Here is a 26,248-nt window from a genome sequence, read left to right as displayed (position 1 = left end):
GCACATAAAGCTTTCTTCTCTTAAAATTAGTGCACACACATGTATTTACATCCCCATTTCTCCTTTGCCAAGATAATTCACCCACCTGACAGTTGTGGCATAACAAGAAGCTGATTAAACAGTATGATCAATACACATGTGCATCTTGTGCTGGGGACAATAAAAGACCACTGTAAAGTGTACAGTGATGTCACACAACACAATGCCACAGATTAGATTAGCGCCTAATGAATTTTTTTAAATTGACTGATTTCCTTATATGAACTGTAATTCAGTAAAATCTTTGAAATGTGAAATGTCTGTTCAGTGTATATGGAAAGATTATCTGAGCTATATGCTACTACTGCTACTGCCGGTGTGTTTGTGTGTATAGAGCAGTTGGCCTATGATGTCATGTCCTGTCTGTCACTCTTCGGAACATTCTAGAACACACACACTCACTCACCCACCACATCACATCAAGGAATAAAAATAAGAATCCTTGCATCACATCACTCTGCAGTGTTCCGGACTCACATTAACCAACTGACTAGATCACTGATCCAAACTGATACATTGAGAAGATTGAAATATTGTTAACCTAAACATTTTCATCCGCATGCTACCTAGCAGTAGCCACCACAGCTATTTTGAAATGGCCGTGTCAGCCAATCAGCTCCGTTGTTGCTCAAACGGGGACATGCCATTCCATAATGGCTGCTTTGTCTACTGCTAGCTAGCATGAGGACGGAAAGGGCATGTTGCCGGAAAACGAGCAGTATTTCAATCTTTTCGATGTATCAGTTTGGATAAAAGTAACATTTGGAGAACAGTGTTATATCCCATCACTGCACTGAGGCAGCAGGTGGCCTAGTGGTTAGAGTGTTGGGCCAGTTACCAAAAGGTTGCTAGATCGAATCTCTGAGCTGACAAGGTAAAAATCTGTTGTTTCTCCCCTGATCAAGGCAGTTAACCCACTATTCTTAGTCTGTCATTGTAAATAAGAGTTTGTTCTTAACTGACTCGCCTAGTTAGACAAAATGGAGGTACTTTTTCAGACCCATATCTCACACCAGCTCCGCAGGGTCTTAATCTAACCATGATGGCGTTCCTTCTAATTTTTTCCGGCACTGAGCAAATTTCAGTCCTAGTACTTTCCCAAACTAACTGATCTTAGAAGTCTGGATAGTTGAAGGGAATATGGAGGTAACTACACCGAGCATAATGGAAGGCCATATTGCTTTCACCCATTCAGGCATCAGTGTCCTTGTATCCAACTGGGACAGAGGCTAGGATTCAATCCAAAAAGCTAGCTCGCTTCCCTCTATATACGTTTTTACTCACCTAGACCAAGGTTAGTGACACAAGTATAGACAATATGGTTCTAGCTCTATCTAGCCAATAGAGAATGATAGAGATATCATCTTTATATATACTGAATATACAAAAAGTTAAGAATACCTGCTCTTTCCATGACATAGACTGACCAGGTAAATCCAGATGAAAGCTATGATCACTTACTGATGTCACTTGTTAAATCCACTTCATCAGTATAGATTTAGGGGAGGAGACAGGTTAAAGGATTTTTAAGCCTCGAGACAATTGAGACATGGATTTTGTATGTGTTACATTCAGAGAGTGAATGGGCAAGACAAAACATTTACATGCCTATAAAACGGGGTATGTTATTAAGTGGCGGTTTCCCGTGTGTATCAAGAATGTCCACCACCCAAAGGACATCCAGCCATCCTGACACAGCTGTGGAAAGCAATGGAGTCAACATGGGCCAGTATCCCTGTAGAGTCCATGCCCCGATGAATTTAGGCTTTTCTGAGGACAAAAGGGGGGGATGGGGTGGGACTTCCTATAGGTTAAGGTAAGATCACAGAATTCCATACAGGTCACCAGGGGGGATCAGCCAATGAATTATGCTCATGAGAAAACATTCCATATCTGCAGCTGGCAGTAAACCACCAACCTTGGCTTTATACCTGTTCAAACACACTCTTGTTGGCAGTGTGCACTCTTTCAGTTTGTTTGCCAACTCATAGACGTAGTAGAAGAAGAAAATGGACTACTTAAAAATGGAGATGGCCTCAATGGCGCTGCCCGTGCTCTTGCAGACACCATAATGGGACAGATACAATGATACGATGTCTATCTAAGTATATGGTTACGGAGAATAGTCCCATATGAGATTGTTAGGTCACGTCATCCCCTTTCGTGTTGTCGTCGTGGCAACAGGTCGGGAACAGCTCCTGAGTGAAGGCAAGGCATGCAGCCGTGTCTGCCCGTCTCCGTAGTTCGTCAGTTTTCCAGCCTCGTAGTCCAGCAGCATTCTGATGCGGGAGTGGTGACAGTGGCCAGCCACCGCTTCCAGGTGTAACAGTATAACTTTAGTCCGTCCCCTCGCCCCGGGCGCGAACCACTACTTCAAGGTTTCAGAGCAAGTGACGTCACCGACTGAAAGGCTGCTAGCGCGCACCACCGCTACCTAGCTAGCCATTTCACATCGGTTACACAGGCACCCATTGTGCCAGGTGCTCAGCTGGCGCTCATCCAGCTGGAGGCTCTAGGGAAGATCGTTCATTCCCACCATACACCGTTTCCCCTTTTCCTTCCTGGGGATGCCCTCGTACGTTCTCCTGGGAGAGGAACAGGTGATCGTTGGCCGTGCAAGGGTCAAAGGTCAGAGTGCAGCGGTCTGAGGAGGAGGGCGAAGGGAACATGTGAGAAGACAATTAGGTGTACATAATATCTATGATAGTTTTATGTTAAAGTAAGGAACAACCACATACATTCGCTGAGGTCCTGCTTCCCAGCTAGGTTACATGGAGCAGCTGGACTGGGGGTCACAGCCAGGATGGTGCACTTATCCTGGGCTGAACCTACTGAAGTGGGTTGGGGGAGGGGAAGAGAAGGGAGATTGGTGGAGAGACACAGAGCCATATTTTAAAAGATTGGAGATTACTATCCCTAACAATAAAATCCTTCATACATTGAGGTTAGGTTACCATGCTTGTCCTGCCCCACAGCTGTAGACACAGCCTCCTACAGGTCCTCAGACACTAGCTGGAGATCCCTTACAGGATGTCTGTCACCCCACTGAGCCCCTCCTACAGTTTAGGGGTCACACCCACTTGAATGTCCTTCATATGACGAACCTCCTACAGAGCAAATGAGGGAAATATGATATATTATGATTTATGTTAGTAACAATACAATATGGGAATTTTATCCCAAAGCTACCTACAGCTAACATATATATTTATGTATGTGATCTATGTAAATAAAGGAATATAACACAGCTGTAAAACTGTGAAGGACTATATGGTGGAGGCCTACCCATTTCCCAGGAGCATTGTAAAAAGTGGATTTGGGTACAGTGTTTATTTCCCCCTAATATCTTTGAAGATTACACCTAAAATAATTAGGCCTACTTCTTTCTACTGCTGAGCTGAGACCATTAGGGTTAAACATTACAGATATAAATGCAATATATGGAGTAGAAAAGATTGCCTGCCCACCAAAGAATCAACATACGTTCTACATGGTCTATTTCTATCTGAATGTAACACCTCAATCAAGCATGTTAATTGATCGTTAAGTCATGTTTGTCAGGTAAAAGGTCATTAGTGGCCTATATAAGCCTCATACAGGCCATGGGAAGACATTACCTGTTGATAACACAGACTATTCTCATGATCATGGGAGGTGTGAGAGAATTGCTGCTCGTTGTGTTGACTGTGGGGGTTGTCAAAGGTTGGTTCACTAATTTGGGTTGAATGGATTTGTTTGGGAAATATGCCTAACTTTATAAGTTGGAGATTCAATTTTGACTTTCTGTTTCTTCCGCATTGGTCATCTTGTATTCTTCACCACTAATAATATGTAGTTATTTTGTGTCAACTCAACTTCTGTCAACACTTTCTCCTCAGTTTCTTGTTACCCTGTTGGAAAGTCCCAGAAGCAAGAGCAAGTCTCTCTGCAGAGGAGACTTGGAGGTAAGTGTTTCTTTCCACAACCCTTCTAGCTTTGTACTATGTCTATGGTGCTGCTGTGTTTGACACTCATTCAACACCATAGAGTAACTCAGTTGTCTAAATAATGTTGTCAAACCCTTTGATTTGGTCATTTTGCTTGTGTACCTTAACCTACGTTTTTCAGAGCTGTCATCAAATGACGTCTCCATTGTGCATGCCCTGGCCTTGCTCCGATCCATAGGGTCTGACGCTAAACAAGACAGAGAAGGTACGGCCTGAAACATATACTTTTAAATCTGTGTTGGGTTCATGTTGCTCAACATTCGAATGGCAATTTGGCCTAGACTGTGTAGAACAGCTGTGTTGCTGTAGAATACCCAACTGTTCCTTTGTTTTCTCTCTAGACTATTTAGAGACTAATGAAGTAGAATCCCAAGCTTCTCCAAACCATGGTAGCTCTACGGCAAATGATGCCCTGTCCTCTGACGACGCTACCTCTGAAGCTGGCCCGTCTGACGACGCTGCCACTGGCCCGTCTGACGACGCTACCTCTGAAGCTGCCACTGGCCCGTCTGACGACGCTACCTCTGAAGCTGCCACTGGCCCGTCTGACGACGCTACCTCTGAAGCTGCCACTGGCCCGTCTGACGACGCTACCTCTGAAGCTGCCACTGGCCCGTCTGACGACGCTACCTCTGAAGCTGCCACTGGCCCGTCTGACGACGCTACCTCTGAAGCTGCCACTGGCCCGTCTGACGACGCTACCTCTGAAGCTGCCACTGGCCCGTCTGACGACGCTACCTCTGAAGCTGCCACTGGCCCGTCTGACGACGCTACCTCTGAAGCTGCCACTGGCCCGTCTGACGACGCTACCTCTGAAGCTGCCACTGGCCCGTCTGACGACGCTACCTCTGAAGCTGCCACTGGCCCGTCTGACGACGCTACCTCTGAAGCTGCCACTGGCCCGTCTGACGACGCTACCTCGGCAGCTGCCACTGGCCTTACTTCTGCATCTCAGCCCCCGTTGACCACAAACATGGATATCTGACGTGGGACATGGTGCTCGGGGTCCATGCAAGAGTTCATGGGTACTCTAGTCCAGGTTGTGTGTAACTGCATTTTCTTGTTTTGGCTCAATTAAATGCTAACTGTAATACTTGTGTCCTCAGTAGTGTTTTGACGGTTCCTACTTTGAGTTGAGGTCTATGACCTGACTGGGGTAATGTCAACATTTATTTTGCATTATAACCATGCTTTGGCATCAGCAATATGTCTACTTTGACCCCTGAGCTTAAATTACCATTTGACTTAAGCTACATTTGGTCAAATTATGCTAGTAGCATCACATGATGTGGAATGGGTTCTAGTTCATTTAAACTTGATGGTTGTGGAGCTGAGTGTTTGGGATTTGTACATATGAGGCTGTTGCTAGAATCTGGGTTTAATGGTGTCAGTGCTAACTAATATCACGGTTGTCAACTTGCATTTAAATGACTCTGCTGGGTGTCTTCTCTCGTAACTGACTTGGTTTCCTATTAGTTAATGCTTACATGTAAAACCAGCTCTCGTATCATTAGCCCATCGTTTTGGCGGTTGGTCTTCATATCCCAGTTCTAATCCAAACTTTCAGGTTAAATTCAGGCTGTCCCTCACGTCTAGATCCAGCAGAGACTGAACCAGGACCTCCATAGCATGGTGGTGGCCGTGGTACGCCTGACTAGATATACACTCTTAATATAATCAATGTCCTGTGGTACGCCTGAACAGAAATACAGTGCTAGACCTCTAGTAGACCAGAGTCTTTCAATCGGGAGCCCATTTTTGCTCCCGCACAGCATCAACATCTGAGGTCCCTGCCAAGCGTGGGATTGAGAAACAAACACTACTTCTCCTCTGAGGTTTATTAACTCAAATGGCAAAATAAGGAAATCATCATCACTGTGTAGAATATGCATGTATATCACACTAATCAGGAATAGATAGGAATTTGGTGTGTGAGTCTCTCTGGACAGTCAACTTCCTGTGGAAAATCAACACCATGCCTGCATCCCAGATAGCACCCTATTCCCTATGTAGTTAACTACTTTTGATCAGGGCCTATAAGGATCTGGTCAAAAGTAGTGTACTAAGTAGGGAATAGGGTGCCATTTGTCATATGGAGACCACTACAGGAGCAGGTAGGCTTTACTCACAGCGAGGTGTAGAGAGGGCTGATGGGAGCTCTGACATCAAAGTCGTTTAGCATGTCTGTCCCTGAGGTTTCAATTAGTTGAGGAAAGACAAGGACGGCCAGTTCAGACTTGTAACATATTTACTTGGAAGGTTAGTCTAGTAGCATGTGAAACATGGTAAATCTCAGTGACCATCCCCTGCAGACATACTGGGGTGTTGCATCCATACCTTAAACAAGCAAGTGTGAGAAAGTTACCAACTGGCACTTACATCTAAAGGTGTTTCACTTGCAATCTGGAAAAAGAACATCAAGAGTGACAATGCGTCCACGACAAACATGCAGCCACACCTTAAAACCTACTGTTGGGTTCTGAGAATATGAAATATACTAATTCATGTCACTGAGGGAGAGCGCTTAATGTATAACGTTTACATTATGTCAGGATATGTTATTGTTAGCCATCTGGGATCCTCTGGGATTTTTTGTTTATTTCACCTTTATTTAACCAGGTAAGCTAGTTGAGAACAAGTTCTCATTTACAACTGCGACCTGGCCAAGATAAAGCAAAGCAGTGCGACACAAACAACACAGAGTTACACATGGAATAAACAAGCGTACAGTCAATAACACAATAGAAAAAAAGAAAGTCTATACAGGTGTGCAAATGGCGTGAGGAGGTAAGGCAATAAATAGGCCATAGTTTCAAAGTAAAACATTTTGCAGACTAACACTGGAGTGATAGATGAGCAGATGATGAGCAAGTAGTGATACTGGTGTGCAAAAGAGCAGAAAAGTAAATAAAAACAATATGGGGATGAGGTGGGTAGATTGAGGTGGGCTATTTACAGATGAACTATGTATAGCTGCAGTGATCGGTTAGCTGCTCAGATAGCTGATATTTAAAGTTAGTGAGTGAAATGTAAGTCTCCAGCTTCAGCGATTTTTGCAATTCGTTCCAGTCACTGGCAGCAGAGAACTGGAAGGAAAGGCGGCCAAAAGAGGTGTTGGCTTTGGGGATAACCAGTGAGATATACCTGCTGGAGCGCGTGCTACGGGTGGGTGTTATCGTGACCAGTGAGCTGAGATAAGGCGGAGCTTTACCTAGCATAGACTTATAGATGACCTGGAGCCAGTGGGTCTGGCGACGAATATGTAGCGAGGGCCAGCCGACAAGAGCATACAGGTCGTAGTGGTGGGTGGTATAAGGGGCTTTGGTAACAACACGGATGGCTCTGTGATAGACTGCATCCAGTTTGCTGAGTAGAGTATTGGAAGCTATTTTGTAGATGACATCGCCAAAGTCGAGGATTGGTAGGATAGTCAGTTTTACTAGGGTAAGTTTGGCGGCGTGAGTGAAGGAGGCTTTGTTGCGAAATAGAAAGCTGTTTCTAGATTTGATTTTGGATTGGAGATGTTTGATATGAGTCTGGAAGGAGAGTTTACAGTCTAGCCAAACACCTAGGTATTTTTTAGTTGTCCACGTATTCTAGGTCAGAACCGTCCAGAGTAGTGATGCTAGTCGGGCGGGCGGGTGCGGCCAGCGAACGGTTGAAAAGCATGCATTTGGTTTTACTAGCGTTTAAGAGCAGTTGGAGGCCACGGAAGGAGCGTTGTATGGCATTGAAGCTCGTTTGGAGGTTAGTTAACACAGTGTCCAAAGAAGGGCCAGATGTATACAGAATGCTGTCGTCTGCGTAGAGGTGGATCAGGGAATCACACGCAGCAAGAGTGACATCGTTGATATATACAGAGAAAAGTGTCGGCCCGAGAATTGAACCCTGTGGTACTCCCATAGAGACTGCCAGAGGTCCGGACAACAGGCCTTCCAATTTGACACACTGAACTCTGTCTGCGAAGTAGTTGGTGAACCAGGCGAGACAGTCATTTGAGAAACCAAGGCTGTTGAGTCTGCCGATAAGAATACGGTGATTGACAGAGTCGAAAGCCTTGGCCAGGTCGATGAAGACGGCTGCACAGTACTGTCTTTTATCGATGGCGGTTATGATATCGTTTAGTACCTTGAGCGTGGCTGAGGTGCACCCATGACCAGCTCGGAAACTGGATTGCACAGCGGAGAAGGTACGGTGGGATTCGAAATGGTCAGTGATCTGTTTATTAACTTGGCTTTCGAAGACTTTAGAAAGGCAGGGCAGGATGGATATAGGTCTATAACAGTTTGGGTCTAGAGTGTCACCCCCTTTGAAGAGGGGGATGACCGCGGCAGCTTTCCAATCTTTAGGGATCTCGGACGATACGAAAGAGAGGTTGAACAGACTGGTAATAGGGGTTGCAACAATGGCGGCGGATAATTTTAGAAAGAGAGGGTCCAGATTGTCTAGCCCAGCTGATTTGTACGGGTCCAGTTTTTGCAGCTCTTTCAGAACATCTGCTACCTGGATTTGGGTGAAGGAGAAGCTGGGGAGGCTCGGGCAAGTAGCTGCGGGGTGTGCGGAGCTGTTGGCCGGAGTTGGGGTAGCCAGGAAGAAAACATGGCCAGCCGTAGAGAAATGCTTATTGAAATTTTCGATTATCATGGATTTATCGGTGGTGACCGTGTTACCTAGCCTCAATGCAGTGGGCAGCTGGGAGGAGGTGCTCTTGTTCTCCATGGACTTTACAGTGTCCCAAAACTTTTTGGAGTTAGAGCTACACTATGCAAATTTCTGGTTGAAAAATCTACCAGACACAGTCTGGTACCAATCAACATGACAGCCTTGAGTTGGGGAGGAGTGAGCACTTTGGGGTAGCGGTCAGGTCAGATGAAGTGAGGAAGAACAGATATTACTAAGGTTCTGTCTAGCAACAGAGATGCATTGGCTGTTCAGAGGTGTAGGAGTAGACTCAGCATAGGAGAAAGGATTAAATATCAGTGCTTGTGTGAATATGTCTTTTGTCTAATGCAGCTGTCTTGACCCTCTGGGAAGAATAAACTTGGTTAAAGCTTTCATAGTGTCCGTCGAGTTTCACCACGATTTGCAGTCGAACTAGAGATTCTGAATCAGTGAAACAGAAACAAGGTAGGCACAGTTCCTACACCTGTTATCACTAATTCTGACATCTTGGGGAGATGAGAGTCGTACGCTGAACCAATTATAGGGTACGGACCTAGAAAGCCTGAGCTTATTCAGTAGTCCCATTGTAATTATGACCGGTCGTAGCTTTGTGGTATATGGTAAGTCCTGGAAGGTAAACCACAACAGGTTGATACCTGCAAAGGGTAAGTCCTAGGGGGTAAGACCCGGGTGGGGTTGGTTACCTGCTAATACCTGTAACGAGTGGGTGAAAGTCTCAGCCGCAGTGGACATGCGGCAGTAGAGTGGGTGTGGATGGATAAAATGACATGCTTGTGTACTAGGATAAAAAGTTGCCATTCAGGGTTAGAAGAAAAGCATTAAGATACTCGAACGCTGTTGGATTTGGTTGTATTAGCAATAAAGAGAGCAATAAAGAGAGGTTGGTTTTATGCCCTGTTAAGGTGGGGAACCATGACAGATTATGTGGAAATAGGAAGACAAGTGTGAATAATTTTGGTAATGTGTGTTATCAACAACAGTGATATTTGAACAGATTGGAGATGACTATCCATAACAATGAAATCCTTCATACAGTGAGGTTAGGGTAGGTTACCATGCTTGTCCTGAACCACAGCTGTAGACACAGCCTCCTCCAGGTCCTCAGACACTAGCTTGGAGATCCGTTACAGGATGTCTGTCACCCCACTGAGCCCCTATTGCAGGTTAGGGGTCACATCCACTTGAATGTCCTTCATATGACGAACCTCCTACAGAGCAAATGAGGGAAATATGATATATTATGATTTATGTTAGTAACAATACAATATGGGAATTTTATCCCAAAGCTACCTACAGCTAACATATATATTTATGTATGTGATCTATGTAAATAAAGGAATATAACACAGCTGTAAAACTGTGAAGGACTATATGGTGGAGGCCTACCCATTTCCCAGGAGCATTGTAAAAAGTGGAGTTGGGTACAGTGTTTATTTCCCCCTAATATCTTTGAAGATTACACCTAAAATAATTAGGCCTACTTCTTTCTACTGCTGAGCTGAGACCATTAGGGTTAAACATTACAGATATAAATGCAATATATGGAGTAGAAAAGATTGCCTGCCCACCAAAGAATCAACATACGTTCTACATGGTCTATTTCTATCTGAATGTAACACCTCAATCAAGCATGTTAATTGATCGTTAAGTCATGTTTGTCAGGTAAAAGGTCATTAGTGGCCTATATAAGCCTCATACAGGCCATGGGAAGACATTACCTGTTGATAACACAGACTATTCTCATGATCATGGGAGGTGTGAGAGAATTGCTGCTCGTTGTGTTGACTGTGGGGGTTGTCAAAGGTTGGTTCACTAATTTGGGTTGAATGGATTTGTTTGGGAAATATGCCTAACTTTATAAGTTGGAGATTCAATTTTGACTTTCTGTTTCTTCCGCATTGGTCATCTTGTATTCTTCACCACTAATAATATGTAGTTATTTTGTGTCAACTCAACTTCTGTCAACACTTTCTCCTCAGTTTCTTGTTACCCTGTTGGAAAGTCCCAGAAGCAAGAGCAAGTCTCTCTGCAGAGGAGACTTGGAGGTAAGTGTTTCTTTCCACAACCCTTCTAGCTTTGTACTATGTCTATGGTGCTGCTGTGTTTGACACTCATTCAACACCATAGAGTAACTCAGTTGTCTAAATAATGTTGTCAAACCCTTTGATTTGGTCATTTTGCTTGTGTACCTTAACCTACGTTTTTCAGAGCTGTCATCAAATGACGTCTCCATTGTGCATGCCCTGGCCTTGCTCCGATCCATAGGGTCTGACGCTAAACAAGACAGAGAAGGTACGGCCTGAAACATATACTTTTAAATCTGTGTTGGGTTCATGTTGCTCAACATTCGAATGGCAATTTGGCCTAGACTGTGTAGAACAGCTGTGTTGCTGTAGAATACCCAACTGTTCCTTTGTTTTCTCTCTAGACTATTTAGAGACTAATGAAGTAGAATCCCAAGCTTCTCCAAACCATGGTAGCTCTACGGCAAATGATGCCCTGTCCTCTGACGACGCTACCTCTGAAGCTGGCCCGTCTGACGACGCTGCCACTGGCCCGTCTGACGACGCTACCTCTGAAGCTGCCACTGGCCCGTCTGACGACGCTACCTCTGAAGCTGCCACTGGCCCGTCTGACGACGCTACCTCTGAAGCTGCTACCTCTGAAGCTGCCACTGGCCCGTCTGACGACGCTACCCCTGAAGTTGCCACTGGCCCGTCTGACGACGCTACCCCTGAAGCTGCCACTGGCCCGTCTGACGACGCTACCCCTGAAGCTGCCACTGGCCCGTCTGACGACGCTACCCCTGAAGCTGCCACTGGCCCGTCTGACGACGCTACCTCTGAAGCTGCCACTGGCCCGTCTGACGACGCTACCTCTGAAGCTGCCACTGGCCCGTCTGACGACGCTACCTCTGAAGCTGCCACTGGCCCGTCTGACGACGCTACCTCTGAAGCTGCCACTGGCCCGTCTGACGACGCTACCCCTGAAGCTGCCACTGGCCCGTCTGACGACGCTACCTCTGAAGCTGCCACTGGCCCGTCTGACGACGCGACCTCTGAAGCTGCCACTGGCCCGTCTGACGACGCTACCTCTGAAGCTGCCACTGGCCCGTCTGACGACGCTACCTCTGAAGCTGCCACTGGCCCGTCTGACGACGCTACCTCTGAAGCTGCCACTGGCCCGTCTGACGACGCTACCTCTGAAGCTGCCACTGGCCCGTCTGACGACGCTACCTCTGAAGCTGCCACTGGCCCGTCTGACGACGCTACCCCTGAAGCTGCCACTGGCCCGTCTGACGACGCTACCCCTGAAGCTGCCACTGGCCCGTCTGACGACGCTACCCCTGAAGCTGCCACTGGCCCGTCTGACGACGCTACCCCTGAAGCTGCCACTGGCCCGTCTGACGACGCTACCCCTGAAGCTGCCACTGGCCCGTCTGACGACGCTACCCCTGAAGCTGCCACTGGCCCGTCTGACGACGCTACCCCTGAAGCTGCCACTGGCCCGTCTGACGACGCTACCCCTGAAGCTGCCACTGGCCCGTCTGACGACGCTACCCCTGAAGCTGCCACTGGCCCGTCTGACGACGCTACCCCTGAAGCTGCCACTGGCCCGTCTGACGACGCTACCCCTGAAGCTGCCACTGGCCCGTCTGACGACGCTACCTCTGAAGCTGCCACTGGCCCGTCTGACGACGCTACCCCTGAAGCTGCCACTGGCCCGTCTGACGACGCTACCCCTGAAGCTGCCACTGGCCCGTCTGACGACGCTACCCCTGAAGCTGCCACTGGCCCGTCTGACGACGCTACCCCTGAAGCTGCCACTGGCCCGTCTGACGACGCTACCCCTGAAGCTGCCACTGGCCCGTCTGACGACGCTACCCCTGAAGCTGCCACTGGCCCGTCTGACGACGCTACCCCTGAAGCTGCCACTGGCCCGTCTGACGACGCTACCCCTGAAGCTGCCACTGGCCCGTCTGACGACGCTACCCCTGAAGCTGCCACTGGCCCGTCTGACGACGCTACCCCTGAAGCTGCCACTGGCCCGTCTGACGACGCTACCCCTGAAGCTGCCACTGGCCCGTCTGACGACGCTACCCCTGAAGCTGCCACTGGCCCGTCTGACGACGCTACCCCTGAAGCTGCCACTGGCCCGTCTGACGACGCTACCCCTGAAGCTGCCACTGGCCCGTCTGACGACGCTACCCCTGAAGCTGCCACTGGCCCGTCTGACGACGCTACCCCTGAAGCTGCCACTGGCCCGTCTGACGACGCTACCCCTGAAGCTGCCACTGGCCCGTCTGACGACGCTACCCCTGAAGCTGCCACTGGCCCGTCTGACGACGCTACCCCTGAAGCTGCCACTGGCCCGTCTGACGACGCTACCCCTGAAGCTGCCACTGGCCCGTCTGACGACGCTACCCCTGAAGCTGCCACTGGCCCGTCTGACGACGCTACCTCTGAAGCTGCCACTGGCCCGTCTGACGACGCTACCTCTGAAGCTGCCACTGGCCCGTCTGACGACGCTACCTCTGAAGCTGCCACTGGCCCGTCTGACGACGCTACCTCTGAAGCTGCCACTGGCCCGTCTGACGACGCTACCTCTGAAGCTGCCACTGGCCCGTCTGACGACGCTACCTCTGAAGCTGCCACTGGCCCGTCTGACGACGCTACCTCTGAAGCTGCCACTGGCCCGTCTGACGACGCTACCTCTGAAGCTGCCACTGGCCCGTCTGACGACGCTACCTCTGAAGCTGCCACTGGCCCGTCTGACGACGCTACCTCTGAAGCTGCCACTGGCCCGTCTGACGACGCTACCTCTGAAGCTGCCACTGGCCCGTCTGACGACGCTACCTCTGAAGCTGCCACTGGCCCGTCTGACGACGCTACCTCTGAAGCTGCCACTGGCCCGTCTGACGACGCTACCTCTGAAGCTGCCACTGGCCCGTCTGACGACGCTACCTCTGAAGCTGCCACTGGCCCGTCTGACGACGCTACCTCTGAAGCTGCCACTGGCCCGTCTGACGACGCTACCTCTGAAGCTGCCACTGGCCCGTCTGACGACGCTACCTCTGAAGCTGCCACTGGCCCGTCTGACGACGCTACCTCTGAAGCTGCCACTGGCCCGTCTGACGACGCTACCTCTGAAGCTGCCACTGGCCCGTCTGACGACGCTACCTCTGAAGCTGCCACTGGCCCGTCTGACGACGCTACCTCTGAAGCTGCCACTGGCCCGTCTGACGACGCTACCTCGGCAGCTGCCACTGGCCTTACTTCTGCATCTCAGCCCCCGTTGACCACAAACATGGATATCTGACGTGGGACATGGTGCTCGGGGTCCATGCAAGAGTTCATGGGTACTCTAGTCCAGGTTGTGTGTAACGGCATGTTCTTGTTTTGGCTCAATTAAACGCTAACTGTAATACTTGTGTCCTCAGTATTGTTTTGACGGTTCCTACTTTGAGTTGAGGTCTATGACCTGACTGGGGTAATGTCAACATTTATTTTGCATTATAACCATGCTTTGGCATCAGCAATATGTCTACTTTGACCCCTGAGCTTAAATTACCATTTGACTTAAGCTACATTTGGTCAAATTATGCTAGTAGCATCACATGATGTGGAATGGGTTCTAGTTCATTTAAACTTGATGGTTGTGGAGCTGAGTGTTTGGGATTTGTACATATGAGGCTGTTGCTAGAATCTGGGTTTAATGGTGTCAGTGCTAACTAATATCACGGTTGTCAACTTGCATTTAAATGACTCTGCTGGGTGTCTTCTCTCGTAACTGACTTGGTTTCCTATTAGTTAATGCTTACATGTAAAACCAGCTCTCGTATCATTAGCCCATCGTTTTGGCGGTTGGTCTTCATATCCCAGTTCTAATCCAAACTTTCAGGTTAAATTCAGGCTGTCCCTCACGTCTAGATCCAGCAGAGACTGAACCAGGACCTCCATAGCATGGTGGTGGCCGTGGTACGCCTGACTAGATATACACTCTTAATATAATCAATGTCCTGTGGTACGCCTGAACAGAAATACAGTGCTAGACCTCTAGTAGACCAGAGTCTTTCAATCGGGAGCCCATTTTTGCTCCCGCACAGCATCAACATCTGAGGTCCCTGCCAAGCGTGGGATTGAGAAACAAACACTACTTCTCCTCTGAGGTTTATTAACTCAAATGGCAAAATAAGGAAATCATCATCACTGTGTAGAATATGCATGTATTTCACACTAATCAGGAATAGATAGGAATTTGGTGTGTGAGTCTCTCTGGACAGTCAACTTCCTGTGGAAAATCAACACCATGCCTGCATCCCAGATAGCACCCTATTCCCTATGTAGTTAACTACTTTTGATCAGGGCCTATAAGGATCTGGTCAAAAGTAGTGTACTAAGTAGGGAATAGGGTGCCATTTGTCATATGGAGACCACTACAGGAGCAGGTAGGCTTTACTCACAGCGAGGTGTAGAGGGCTGATGGGAGCTCTGACATCAAAGTCGTTTAGCATGTCTGTCCCTGAGGTTTCAATTAGTTGAGGAAAGACAAGGACGGCCAGTTCAGACTTGTAACATATTTACTTGGAAGTTTAGTCTAGTAGCATGTGAAACATGGTAAATCTCAGTGACCAACCCCTGCAGACATACTGGGGTGTTGCATCCATACCTTAAACAAGCAAGTGTGAGAAAGTTACCAACTGGCACTTACATCTAAAGGTGTTTCACCTGCAATCTGGAAAAAGAACATCAAGAGTGACAATGCGTCCACGACAAACATGCAGCCACACCTTAAAACCTACTGTTGGGTTCTGAGAATATGAAATATACTAATTCATGTCACTGAGGGAGAGCGCTTAATGTATAACGTTTACATTATGTCAGGATATGTTATTGTTAGCCATCTGGGATCCTCTGGGATTTTTTGTTTATTTCACCTTTATTTAACCAGGTAAGCTAGTTGAGAACAAGTTCTCATTTACAACTGCGACCTGGCCAAGATAAAGCAAAGCAGTGCGACACAAACAACAACACAGAGTTACACATGGAATAAACAAGCGTACAGTCAATAACACAATAGAAAAAAAGAAAGTCTATACAGGTGTGCAAATGGCGTGAGGAGGTAAGGCAATAAATAGGCCATAGTTTCAAAGTAATAAACATTTTTCAGACTAACACTGGAGTGATAGATGAGCAGATGATGAGCAAGTAGTGATACTGGTGTGCAGAAAAGTAAATAAAAACAATATGGGGATGAGGTGGGTAGATTGAGGTGGGCTATTTACAGATGAACTATGTATAGCTGCAGTGATCGGTTAGCTGCTCAGATAGCTGATATTTAAAGTTAGTGAGTGAAATGTAAGTCTCCAGCTTCAGCGATTTTTGCAATTCGTTCCAGTCACTGGCAGCAGAGAACTGGAAGGAAAGGCGGCCAAAAGAGGTGTTGGCTTTGGGGATAACCAGTGAGATATACCTGCTGGAGCGCGTGCTACGGGTGGGTGTTATCGTGACCAGTGAGCTGAGATAAGGCGGAGCTTTACCTAGCATAGACTTATAGATGACCTGGAGCCAGTGGGTCTGGCGACGAATATGTAGCGAGGGCCAGCCGACAAGAGCATACAGGTCGTAGTGGTGGGTGGTATAAGGGGCTTTGGTAACAACACGGATGGCTCTGTGATAGACTGCATCCAGTTTGCTGAGTAGAGTATTGGAAGCTATTTTGTAGATGACATCGCCAAAGTCGAGGATTGGTAGGATAGTCAGTTTTACTAGGGTAAGTTTGGCGGCGTGAGTGAAGGAGGCTTTGTTGCGAAATAGAAAGCTGTTTCTAGATTTGATTTTGGATTGGAGATGTTTGATATGAGTCTGGAAGGAGAGTTTACAGTCTAGCCAAACACCTAGGTATTTTTTAGTTGTCCACGTATTCTAGGTCAGAACCGTCCAGAGTAGTGATGCTAGTCGGGCGGGCGGGTGCGGCCAGCGAACGGTTGAAAAGCATGCATTTGGTTTTACTAGCGTTTAAGAGCAGTTGGAGGCCACGGAAGGAGCGTTGTATGGCATTGAAGCTCGTTTGGAGGTTAGTTAACACAGTGTCCAAAGAAGGGCCAGATGTATACAGAATGCTGTCGTCTGCGTAGAGGTGGATCAGGGAATCACACGCAGCAAGAGTGACATCGTTGATATATACAGAGAAAAGTGTCGGCCCGAGAATTGAACCCTGTGGTACTCCCATAGAGACTGCCAGAGGTCCGGACAACAGGCCTTCCAATTTGACACACTGAACTCTGTCTGCGAAGTAGTTGGTGAACCAGGCGAGACAGTCATTTGAGAAACCAAGGCTGTTGAGTCTGCCGATAAGAATACGGTGATTGACAGAGTCGAAAGCCTTGGCCAGGTCGATGAAGACGGCTGCACAGTACTGTCTTTTATCGATGGCGGTTATGATATCGTTTAGTACCTTGAGCGTGGCTGAGGTGCACCCATGACCAGCTCGGAAACTGGATTGCACAGCGGAGAAGGTACGGTGGGATTCGAAATGGTCAGTGATCTGTTTATTAACTTGGCTTTCGAAGACTTTAGAAAGGCAGGGCAGGATGGATATAGGTCTATAACAGTTTGGGTCTAGAGTGTCACCCCCTTTGAAGAGGGGGATGACCGCGGCAGCTTTCCAATCTTTAGGGATCTCGGACGATACGAAAGAGAGGTTGAACAGACTGGTAATAGGGGTTGCAACAATGGCGGCGGATAATTTTAGAAAGAGAGGGTCCAGATTGTCTAGCCCAGCTGATTTGTACGGGTCCAGTTTTTGCAGCTCTTTCAGAACATCTGCTACCTGGATTTGGGTGAAGGAGAAGCTGGGGAGGCTCGGGCAAGTAGCTGCGGGGTGTGCGGAGCTGTTGGCCGGAGTTGGGGTAGCCAGGAAGAAAACATGGCCAGCCGTAGAGAAATGCTTATTGAAATTTTCGATTATCATGGATTTATCGGTGGTGACCGTGTTACCTAGCCTCAATGCAGTGGGCAGCTGGGAGGAGGTGCTCTTGTTCTCCATGGACTTTACAGTGTCCCAAAACTTTTTGGAGTTAGAGCTACACTATGCAAATTTCTGGTTGAAAAATCTACCAGACACAGTCTGGTACCAATCAACATGACAGCCTTGAGTTGGGGAGGAGTGAGCACTTTGGGGTAGCGGTCAGGTCAGATGAAGTGAGGAAGAACAGATATTACTAAGGTTCTGTCTAGCAACAGAGATGCATTGGCTGTTCAGAGGTGTAGGAGTAGACTCAGCATAGGAGAAAGGATTAAATATCAGTGCTTGTGTGAATATGTCTTTTGTCTAATGCAGCTGTCTTGACCCTCTGGGAAGAATAAACTTGGTTAAAGCTTTCATAGTGTCCGTCGAGTTTCACCACGATTTGCAGTCGAACTAGAGATTCTGAATCAGTGAAACAGAAACAAGGTAGGCACAGTTCCTACACCTGTTATCACTAATTCTGACATCTTGGGGAGATGAGAGTCGTACGCTGAACCAATTATAGGGTACGGACCTAGAAAGCCTGAGCTTATTCAGTAGTCCCATTGTAATTATGACCGGTCGTAGCTTTGTGGTATATGGTAAGTCCTGGAAGGTAAACCACAACAGGTTGATACCTGCAAAGGGTAAGTCCTAGGGGGTAAGACCCGGGTGGGGTTGGTTACCTGCTAATACCTGTAACGAGTGGGTGAAAGTCTCAGCCGCAGTGGACATGCGGCAGTAGAGTGGGTGTGGATGGATAAAATGACATGCTTGTGTACTAGGATAAAAAGTTGCCATTCAGGGTTAGAAGAAAAGCATTAAGATACTCGAACGCTGTTGGATTTGGTTGTATTAGCAATAAAGAGAGCAATAAAGAGAGGTTGGTTTTATGCCCTGTTAAGGTGGGGAACCATGACAGATTATGTGGAAATAGGAAGACAAGTGTGAATAATTTTGGTAATGTGTGTTATCAACAACAGTGATATTTGAACAGATTGGAGATGACTATCCATAACAATGAAATCCTTCATACAGTGAGGTTAGGGTAGGTTACCATGCTTGTCCTGAACCACAGCTGTAGACACAGCCTCCTCCAGGTCCTCAGACACTAGCTTGGAGATCCGTTACAGGATGTCTGTCACCCCACTGAGCCCCTATTGCAGGTTAGGGGTCACATCCACTTGAATGTCCTTCATATGACGAACCTCCTACAGAGCAAATGAGGGAAATATGATATATTATGATTTATGTTAGTAACAATACAATATGGGAATTTTATCCCAAAGCTACCTACAGCTAACATATATATTTATGTATGTGATCTATGTAAATAAAGGAATATAACACAGCTGTAAAACTGTGAAGGACTATATGGTGGAGGCCTACCCATTTCCCAGGAGCATTGTAAAAAGTGGATTTGGGTACAGTGTTTATTTCCCCCTAATATCTTTGAAGATTACACCTAAAATAATTAGGCCTACTTCTTTCTACTGCTGAGCTGAGACCATTAGGGTTAAACATTACAGATATAAATGCAATATATGGAGTAGAAAAGATTGCCTGCCCACCAAAGAATCAACATACGTTCTACATGGTCTATTTCTATCTGAATGTAACACCTCAATCAAGCATGTTAATTGATCGTTAAGTCATGTTTGTCAGGTAAAAGGTCATTAGTGGCCTATATAAGCCTCATACAGGCCATGGGAAGACATTACCTGTTGATAACACAGACTATTCTCATGATCATGGGAGGTGTGAGAGAATTGCTGCTCGTTGTGTTGACTGTGGGGGTTGTCAAAGGTTGGTTCACTAATTTGGGTTGAATGGATTTGTTTGGGAAATATGCCTAACTTTATAAGTTGGAGATTCAATTTTGACTTTCTGTTTCTTCCGCATTGGTCATCTTGTATTCTTCACCACTAATAATATGTAGTTATTTTGTGTCAACTCAACTTCTGTCAACACTTTCTCCTCAGTTTCTTGTTACCCTGTTGGAAAGTCCCAGAAGCAAGAGCAAGTCTCTCTGCAGAGGAGACTTGGAGGTAAGTGTTTCTTTCCACAACCCTTCTAGCTTTGTACTATGTCTATGGTGCTGCTGTGTTTGACACTCATTCAACACCATAGAGTAACTCAGTTGTCTAAATAATGTTGTCAAACCCTTTGATTTGGTCATTTTGCTTGTGTACCTTAACCTACGTTTTTCAGAGCTGTCATCAAATGACGTCTCCATTGTGCATGCCCTGGCCTTGCTCCGATCCATAGGGTCTGACGCTAAACAAGACAGAGAAGGTACGGCCTGAAACATATACTTTTAAATCTGTGTTGGGTTCATGTTGCTCAACATTCGAATGGCAATTTGGCCTAGACTGTGTAGAACAGCTGTGTTGCTGTAGAATACCCAACTGTTCCTTTGTTTTCTCTCTAGACTATTTAGAGACTAATGAAGTAGAATCCCAAGCTTCTCCAAACCATGGTAGCTCTACGGCAAATGATGCCCTGTCCTCTGACGACGCTACCTCTGAAGCTGGCCCGTCTGACGACGCTGCCACTGGCCCGTCTGACGACGCTACCTCTGAAGCTGCCACTGGCCCGTCTGACGACGCTACCTCTGAAGCTGCCACTGGCCCGTCTGACGACGCTACCTCTGAAGCTGCCACTGGCCCGTCTGACGACGCTACCTCTGAAGCTGCCACTGGCCCGTCTGACGACGCTACCTCTGAAGCTGCTACCTCTGAAGCTGCCACTGGCCCGTCTGACGACGCTACCTCTGAAGCTGCCACTGGCCCGTCTGACGACGCTACCTCTGAAGCTGCCACTGGCCCGTCTGACGACGCTACCTCTGAAGCTGCCACTGGCCCGTCTGACGACGCTACCTCTGAAGCTGCCACTGGCCCGTCTGACGACGCTACCTCTGAAGCTGCCACTGGCCCGTCTGACGACGCTACCTCTGAAGCTGCCACTGGCCCGTCTGACGACGCGACCTCTGAAGCTGCCACTGGCCCGTCTGACGACGCTACCTCTGAAGCTGCCACTGGCCCGTCTGACGACGCTACCTCTGAAGCTGCCACTGGCCCGTCTGACGACGCTACCCCTGAAGCTGCCACTGGCCCGTCTGACGACGCTACCCCTGAAGCTGCCACTGGCCCGTCTGACGACGCTACCCCTGAAGCTGCCACTGGCCCGTCTGACGACGCTACCCCTGAAGCTGCCACTGGCCCGTCTGACGACGCTACCTCTGAAGCTGCCACTGGCCCGTCTGACGACGCTACCTCGGCAGCTGCCACTGGCCTTACTTCTGCATCTCAGCCCCCGTTGACCACAAACATGGATATCTGACGTGGGACATGGTGCTCGGGGTCCATGCAAGAGTTCATGGGTACTCTAGTCCAGGTTGTGTGTAACGGCATGTTCTTGTTTTGGCTCAATTAAACGCTAACTGTAATACTTGTGTCCTCAGTATTGTTTTGACGGTTCCTACTTTGAGTTGAGGTCTATGACCTGACTGGGGTAATGTCAACATTTATTTTGCATTATAACCATGCTTTGGCATCAGCAATATGTCTACTTTGACCCCTGAGCTTAAATTACCATTTGACTTAAGCTACATTTGGTCAAATTATGCTAGTAGCATCACATGATGTGGAATGGGTTCTAGTTCATTTAAACTTGATGGTTGTGGAGCTGAGTGTTTGGGATTTGTACATATGAGGCTGTTGCTAGAATCTGGGTTTAATGGTGTCAGTGCTAACTAATATCACGGTTGTCAACTTGCATTTAAATGACTCTGCTGGGTGTCTTCTCTCGTAACTGACTTGGTTTCCTATTAGTTAATGCTTACATGTAAAACCAGCTCTCGTATCATTAGCCCATCGTTTTGGCGGTTGGTCTTCATATCCCAGTTCTAATCCAAACTTTCAGGTTAAATTCAGGCTGTCCCTCACGTCTAGATCCAGCAGAGACTGAACCAGGACCTCCATAGCATGGTGGTGGCCGTGGTACGCCTGACTAGATATACACTCTTAATATAATCAATGTCCTGTGGTACGCCTGAACAGAAATACAGTGCTAGACCTCTAGTAGACCAGAGTCTTTCAATCGGGAGCCCATTTTTGCTCCCGCACAGCATCAACATCTGAGGTCCCTGCCAAGCGTGGGATTGAGAAACAAACACTACTTCTCCTCTGAGGTTTATTAACTCAAATGGCAAAATAAGGAAATCATCATCACTGTGTAGAATATGCATGTATTTCACACTAATCAGGAATAGATAGGAATTTGGTGTGTGAGTCTCTCTGGACAGTCAACTTCCTGTGGAAAATCAACACCATGCCTGCATCCCAGATAGCACCCTATTCCCTATGTAGTTAACAACTTTTGATCAGGGCCTATAAGGATCTGGTCAAAAGTAGTGTACTAAGTAGGGAATAGGGTGCCATTTGTCATATGGAGACCACTACAGGAGCAGGTAGGCTTTACTCACAGCGAGGTGTAGAGAGGGCTGATGGGAGCTCTGACATCAAAGTCGTTTAGCATGTCTGTCCCTGAGGTTTCAATTAGTTGAGGAAAGACAAGGACGGCCAGTTCAGACTTGTAACATATTTACTTGGAAGTTTAGTCTAGTAGCATGTGAAACATGGTAAATCTCAGTGACCAACCCCTGCAGACATACTGGGGTGTTGCATCCATACCTTAAACAAGCAAGTGTGAGAAAGTTACCAACTGGCACTTACATCTAAAGGTGTTTCACTTGCAATCTGGAAAAAGAACATCAAGAGTGACGATGCGTCCACGACAAACATGCAGCCACACCTTAAAACCTACTGTTGGGTTCTGAGAATATGAAATATACTAATTCATGTCACTGAGGGAGAGCGCTTAATGTATAACGTTTACATTATGTCAGGATATGTTATTGTTAGCCATCTGGGATCCTCTGGGATTTTTTGTTTATTTCACCTTTATTTAACCAGGTAAGCTAGTTGAGAACAAGTTCTCATTTACAACTGCGACCTGGCCAAGATAAAGCAAAGCAGTGCGACACAAACAACACAGTTACACATGGAATAAACAAGCGTACAGTCAATAACACAATAGAAAAAAAGAAAGTCTATACAGGTGTGCAAATGGCGTGAGGAGGTAAGGCAATAAATAGGCCATAGTTTCAAAGTAATAAACATTTTGCAGACTAACACTGGAGTGATAGATGAGCAGATGATGAGCAAGTAGTGATACTGGTGTGCAAAAGAGCAGAAAAGTAAATAAAAACAATATGGGGATGAGGTGGGTAGATTGGGGTGGGCTATTTACAGATGAACTATGTATAGCTGCAGTGATCGGTTAGCTGCTCAGATAGCTGATATTTAAAGTTAGTGAGTGAAATGTAAGTCTCCAGCTTCAGCGATTTTTGCAATTCGTTCCAGTCACTGCCAGCAGAGAACTGGAAGGAAAGGCGGCCAAAAGAGGTGTTGGCTTTGGGGATAACCAGTGAGATATACCTGCTGGAGCGCGTGCTACGGGTGGGTGTTGTTATCGTGACCAGTGAGCTGAGATAAGGCGGAGCTTTACCTAGCATAGACTTATAGATGACCTGGAGCCAGTGGGTCTGGCGACGAATATGTAGCGAGGGCCAGCCGACAAGAGCATACAGGTCGTAGTGGTGGGTGGTATAAGGGGCTTTGGTAACAACACGGATGGCTCTGTGATAGACTGCATCCAGTTTGCTGAGTAGAGTATTGGAAGCTATTTTGTAGATGACATCGCCAAAGTCGAGGATTGGTAGGATAGTCAGTTTTACTAGGGTAAGTTTGGCGGCGTGAGTGAAGGAGGCTTTGTTGCGAAATAGAAAGCTGTTTCTAGATTTGATTTTGGATTGGAGATGTTTGATATGAGTCTGGAAGGAGAGTTTACAGTCTAGCCAAACACCTAGGTATTTTTTAGTTGTCCACGTATTCTAGGTCAGAACCGTCCAGAGTAGTGATGCTAGTCGGGCGGGCGGGTGCGGGCAGCGAACGGTTGAAAAGCATGCATTTGGTTTTACTAGCGTTTAAGAGCAGTTGGAGGCCACGGAAGGAGCGTTGTATGGCATTGAAGCTCGTTTGGAGGTTAGTTAACACAGTATCCAAAGAAGGGCCAGATGTATACAGAATGCTGTCGTCTGCGTAGAGGTGGATCAGGGAATCACACGCAGCAAGAGTGACATCGTTGATATATACAGAGAAAAGTGTCGGCCCGAGAATTGAACCCTGTGGTACTCCCATAGAGACTGCCAGAGGTCCGGACAACAGGCCTTCCAATTTGACACACTGAACTCTGTCTGCGAAGTAGTTGGTGAACCAGGCGAGACAGTCATTTGAGAAACCAAGGCTGTTGAGTCTGCCGATAAGAATACGGTGATTGACAGAGTCGAAAGCCTTGGCCAGGTCGATGAAGACGGCTGCACAGTACTGTCTTTTATCGATGGCGGTTATGATATCGTTTAGTACCTTGAGCGTGGCTGAGGTGCACCCATGACCAGCTCGGAAACTGGATTGCATAGCGGAGAAGGTACGGTGGGATTCGAAATGGTCAGTGATCTGTTTATTAACTTGGCTTTCGAAGACTTTAGAAAGGCAGGGCAGGATGGATATAGGTCTATAACAGTTTGGGTCTAGAGTGTCACCCCCTTTGAAGAGGGGGATGACCGCGGCAGCTTTCCAATCTTTAGGGATCTCGGACGATACGAAAGAGAGGTTGAACAGACTGGTAATAGGGGTTGCAACAATGGCGGCGGATAATTTTAGAAAGAGAGGGTCCAGATTGTCGAGCCCAGCTGATTTGTACGGGTCCAGTTTTTGCAGCTCTTTCAGAACATCTGCTACCTGGATTTGGGTGAAGGAGAAGCTGGGGAGGCTCGGGCAAGTAGCTGCGGGGTGTGCGGAGCTGTTGGCCGGAGTTGGGGTAGCCAGGAAGAAAACATGGCCAGCCGTAGAGAAATGCTTATTGAAATTTTCGATTATCATGGATTTATCGGTGGTGACCGTGTTACCTAGCCTCAATGCAGTGGGCAGCTGGGAGGAGGTGCTCTTGTTCTCCATGGACTTTACAGTGTCCCAAAACTTTTTGGAGTTAGAGCTACACTATGCAAATTTCTGGTTGAAAAATCTACCAGACACAGTCTGGTACCAATCAACATGACAGCCTTGAGTTGGGGAGGAGTGAGCACTTTGGGGTAGCGGTCAGGTCAGATGAAGTGAGGAAGAACAGATATCACAAAGGTTCTGTCTAGCAACAGAGATGCATTGGCTGTTCAGAGGTGTAGGAGTAGACTCAGCATAGGAGAAAGGATTAAATATCAGTGCTTGTGTGAATATGTCTTTTGTCTAATGCAGCTGTCTTGACCCTCTGGGAAGAATAAACTTGGTTAAAGCTTTCATAGTGTCCGTCGAGTTTTTACTCTGAGAATTAGAACCTAACAGTTGGCACTGCGAGCAGGGTTCACCACGATTTGCAGTCGAACTAGAGATTCTGAATCAGTGAAACAGAAACAAGGTAGGCACAGTTCCTACACCTGTTATCACTAATTCTGACATCTTGGGGAGATGAGAGTCGTACGCTGAACCAATTATAGGGTACGGACCTAGAAAGCCTGAGCTTATTCAGTAGTCCCATTGTAATTATGACCGGTCGTAGCTTTGTGGTATATGGTAAGTCCTGGAAGGTAAACCACAACAGGTTGATACCTGCAAAGGGTAAGTCCTAGGGGGTAAGACCCGGGTGGGGTTGGTTACCTGCTAATACCTGTAACGAGTGGGTGAAAGTCTCAGCCGCAGTGGACATGCGGCAGTAGAGTGGGTGTGGATGGATAAAATGACATGCTTGTGTACTAGGATAAAAAGTTGCCATTCAGGGTTAGAAGAAAAGCATTAAGATACTCGAACGCTGTTGGATTTGGTTGTATTAGCAATAAAGAGAGCAATAAAGAGAGGTTGGTTTTATGCCCTGTTAAGGTGGGGAACCATGACAGATTATGTGGAAATAGGAAGACAAGTGTGAATAATTTTGGTAATGTGTGTTATCAACAACAGTGATATTTGAACAGATTGGAGATGACTATCCATAACAATGAAATCCTTCATACAGTGAGGTTAGGGTAGGTTACCATGCTTGTCCTGAACCACAGCTGTAGACACAGCCTCCTCCAGGTCCTCAGACACTAGCTTGGAGATCCGTTACAGGATGTCTGTCACCCCACTGAGCCCCTATTGCAGGTTAGGGGTCACATCCACTTGAATGTCCTTCATATGACGAACCTCCTACAGAGCAAATGAGGGAAATATGATATATTATGATTTATGTTAGTAACAATACAATATGGGAATTTTATCCCAAAGCTACCTACAGCTAACATATATATTTATGTATGTGATCTATGTAAATAAAGGAATATAACACAGCTGTAAAACTGTGAAGGACTATATGGTGGAGGCCTACCCATTTCCCAGGAGCATTGTAAAAAGTGGATTTGGGTACAGTGTTTATTTCCCCCT

At 47.1% G+C, this 26,248-nt stretch overlaps 4 protein-coding genes and 1 long non-coding RNA gene across 5 annotated transcripts in view; 4 read left to right on the top strand and 1 right to left on the bottom strand.

The window, feature by feature from the left end:
• Window positions 1–26,248, top strand: part of LOC139573040 (uncharacterized) — a 145,303-nt gene that overhangs the window by 21,571 nt on the left and 97,484 nt on the right. The gene's annotated exons all lie outside the window — the stretch shown is intronic.
• LOC139573042 (polysialoglycoprotein-like) lies at window positions 3,599–5,118 on the top strand. Its single transcript, XM_071396021.1, has 4 exons — window positions 3,599–3,741; window positions 3,918–3,983; window positions 4,147–4,230; window positions 4,367–5,118. The coding sequence occupies exons 1-4, from the start codon at window positions 3,642–3,644 to the stop codon at window positions 5,008–5,010; spliced, it is 894 nt and encodes a 297-aa protein (XP_071252122.1). The 5' UTR covers window positions 3,599–3,641; the 3' UTR covers window positions 5,011–5,118.
• LOC139573044 (polysialoglycoprotein-like) lies at window positions 10,369–14,133 on the top strand. The gene is made up of 5 exons (XM_071396024.1): window positions 10,369–10,511; window positions 10,688–10,753; window positions 10,917–11,000; window positions 11,137–11,967; window positions 13,153–14,133. The coding sequence occupies exons 1-5, from the start codon at window positions 10,412–10,414 to the stop codon at window positions 14,025–14,027; spliced, it is 1,956 nt and encodes a 651-aa protein (XP_071252125.1). The 5' UTR covers window positions 10,369–10,411; the 3' UTR covers window positions 14,028–14,133.
• Window positions 14,570–15,246, bottom strand: LOC139573045 (uncharacterized). Its single transcript, XR_011674532.1, has 2 exons — window positions 15,172–15,246; window positions 14,570–14,692 (listed from the first exon to the last, which is right to left on the bottom strand). It is a non-coding gene; the product is annotated as an uncharacterized lncRNA (long non-coding RNA).
• On the top strand, window positions 19,381–21,165 carry LOC139573041 (polysialoglycoprotein-like). Its single transcript, XM_071396020.1, has 4 exons — window positions 19,381–19,523; window positions 19,700–19,765; window positions 19,929–20,012; window positions 20,149–21,165. The coding sequence occupies exons 1-4, from the start codon at window positions 19,424–19,426 to the stop codon at window positions 21,057–21,059; spliced, it is 1,161 nt and encodes a 386-aa protein (XP_071252121.1). The 5' UTR covers window positions 19,381–19,423; the 3' UTR covers window positions 21,060–21,165.

This window comes from Salvelinus alpinus, chromosome 4, assembly GCF_045679555.1.
Source record: "Salvelinus alpinus chromosome 4, SLU_Salpinus.1, whole genome shotgun sequence".
Lineage (NCBI taxonomy): Eukaryota > Metazoa > Chordata > Actinopteri > Salmoniformes > Salmonidae > Salvelinus > Salvelinus alpinus.
Note: the sequence above shows the minus strand (reverse complement) of the source record. Positions and strands in the feature narration are given on the sequence as shown.

What these genes read in the sequence shown, in the direction of transcription:
- LOC139573041 (XM_071396020.1), top strand. Translation starts at nt 19,424, where the DNA reads ATGGGAAGACATTACCTGTTGATAACACAGACTATTCTCATGATCATG. An exon ending in TCTGCAGAGGAGACTTGGAG is followed by an intron (nt 19,766 to 19,928) that starts GTAAGTGTTTCT and finishes TACGTTTTTCAG; the next exon opens with AGCTGTCATCAAATGACGTC. An exon ending in CGCTAAACAAGACAGAGAAG is followed by an intron (nt 20,013 to 20,148) that starts GTACGGCCTGAA and finishes TTTTCTCTCTAG; the next exon opens with ACTATTTAGAGACTAATGAA.
- LOC139573042 (XM_071396021.1), top strand. Translation starts at nt 3,642, where the DNA reads ATGGGAAGACATTACCTGTTGATAACACAGACTATTCTCATGATCATG. An exon ending in GACTGTGGGGGTTGTCAAAG is followed by an intron (nt 3,742 to 3,917) that starts GTTGGTTCACTA and finishes CTTTCTCCTCAG; the next exon opens with TTTCTTGTTACCCTGTTGGA. An exon ending in TCTGCAGAGGAGACTTGGAG is followed by an intron (nt 3,984 to 4,146) that starts GTAAGTGTTTCT and finishes TACGTTTTTCAG; the next exon opens with AGCTGTCATCAAATGACGTC.
- LOC139573044 (XM_071396024.1), top strand. Translation starts at nt 10,412, where the DNA reads ATGGGAAGACATTACCTGTTGATAACACAGACTATTCTCATGATCATG. An exon ending in CGCTAAACAAGACAGAGAAG is followed by an intron (nt 11,001 to 11,136) that starts GTACGGCCTGAA and finishes TTTTCTCTCTAG; the next exon opens with ACTATTTAGAGACTAATGAA. An exon ending in TGAAGCTGCCACTGGCCCGT is followed by an intron (nt 11,968 to 13,152) that starts CTGACGACGCTA and finishes CTGCCACTGGCC; the next exon opens with CGTCTGACGACGCTACCTCT.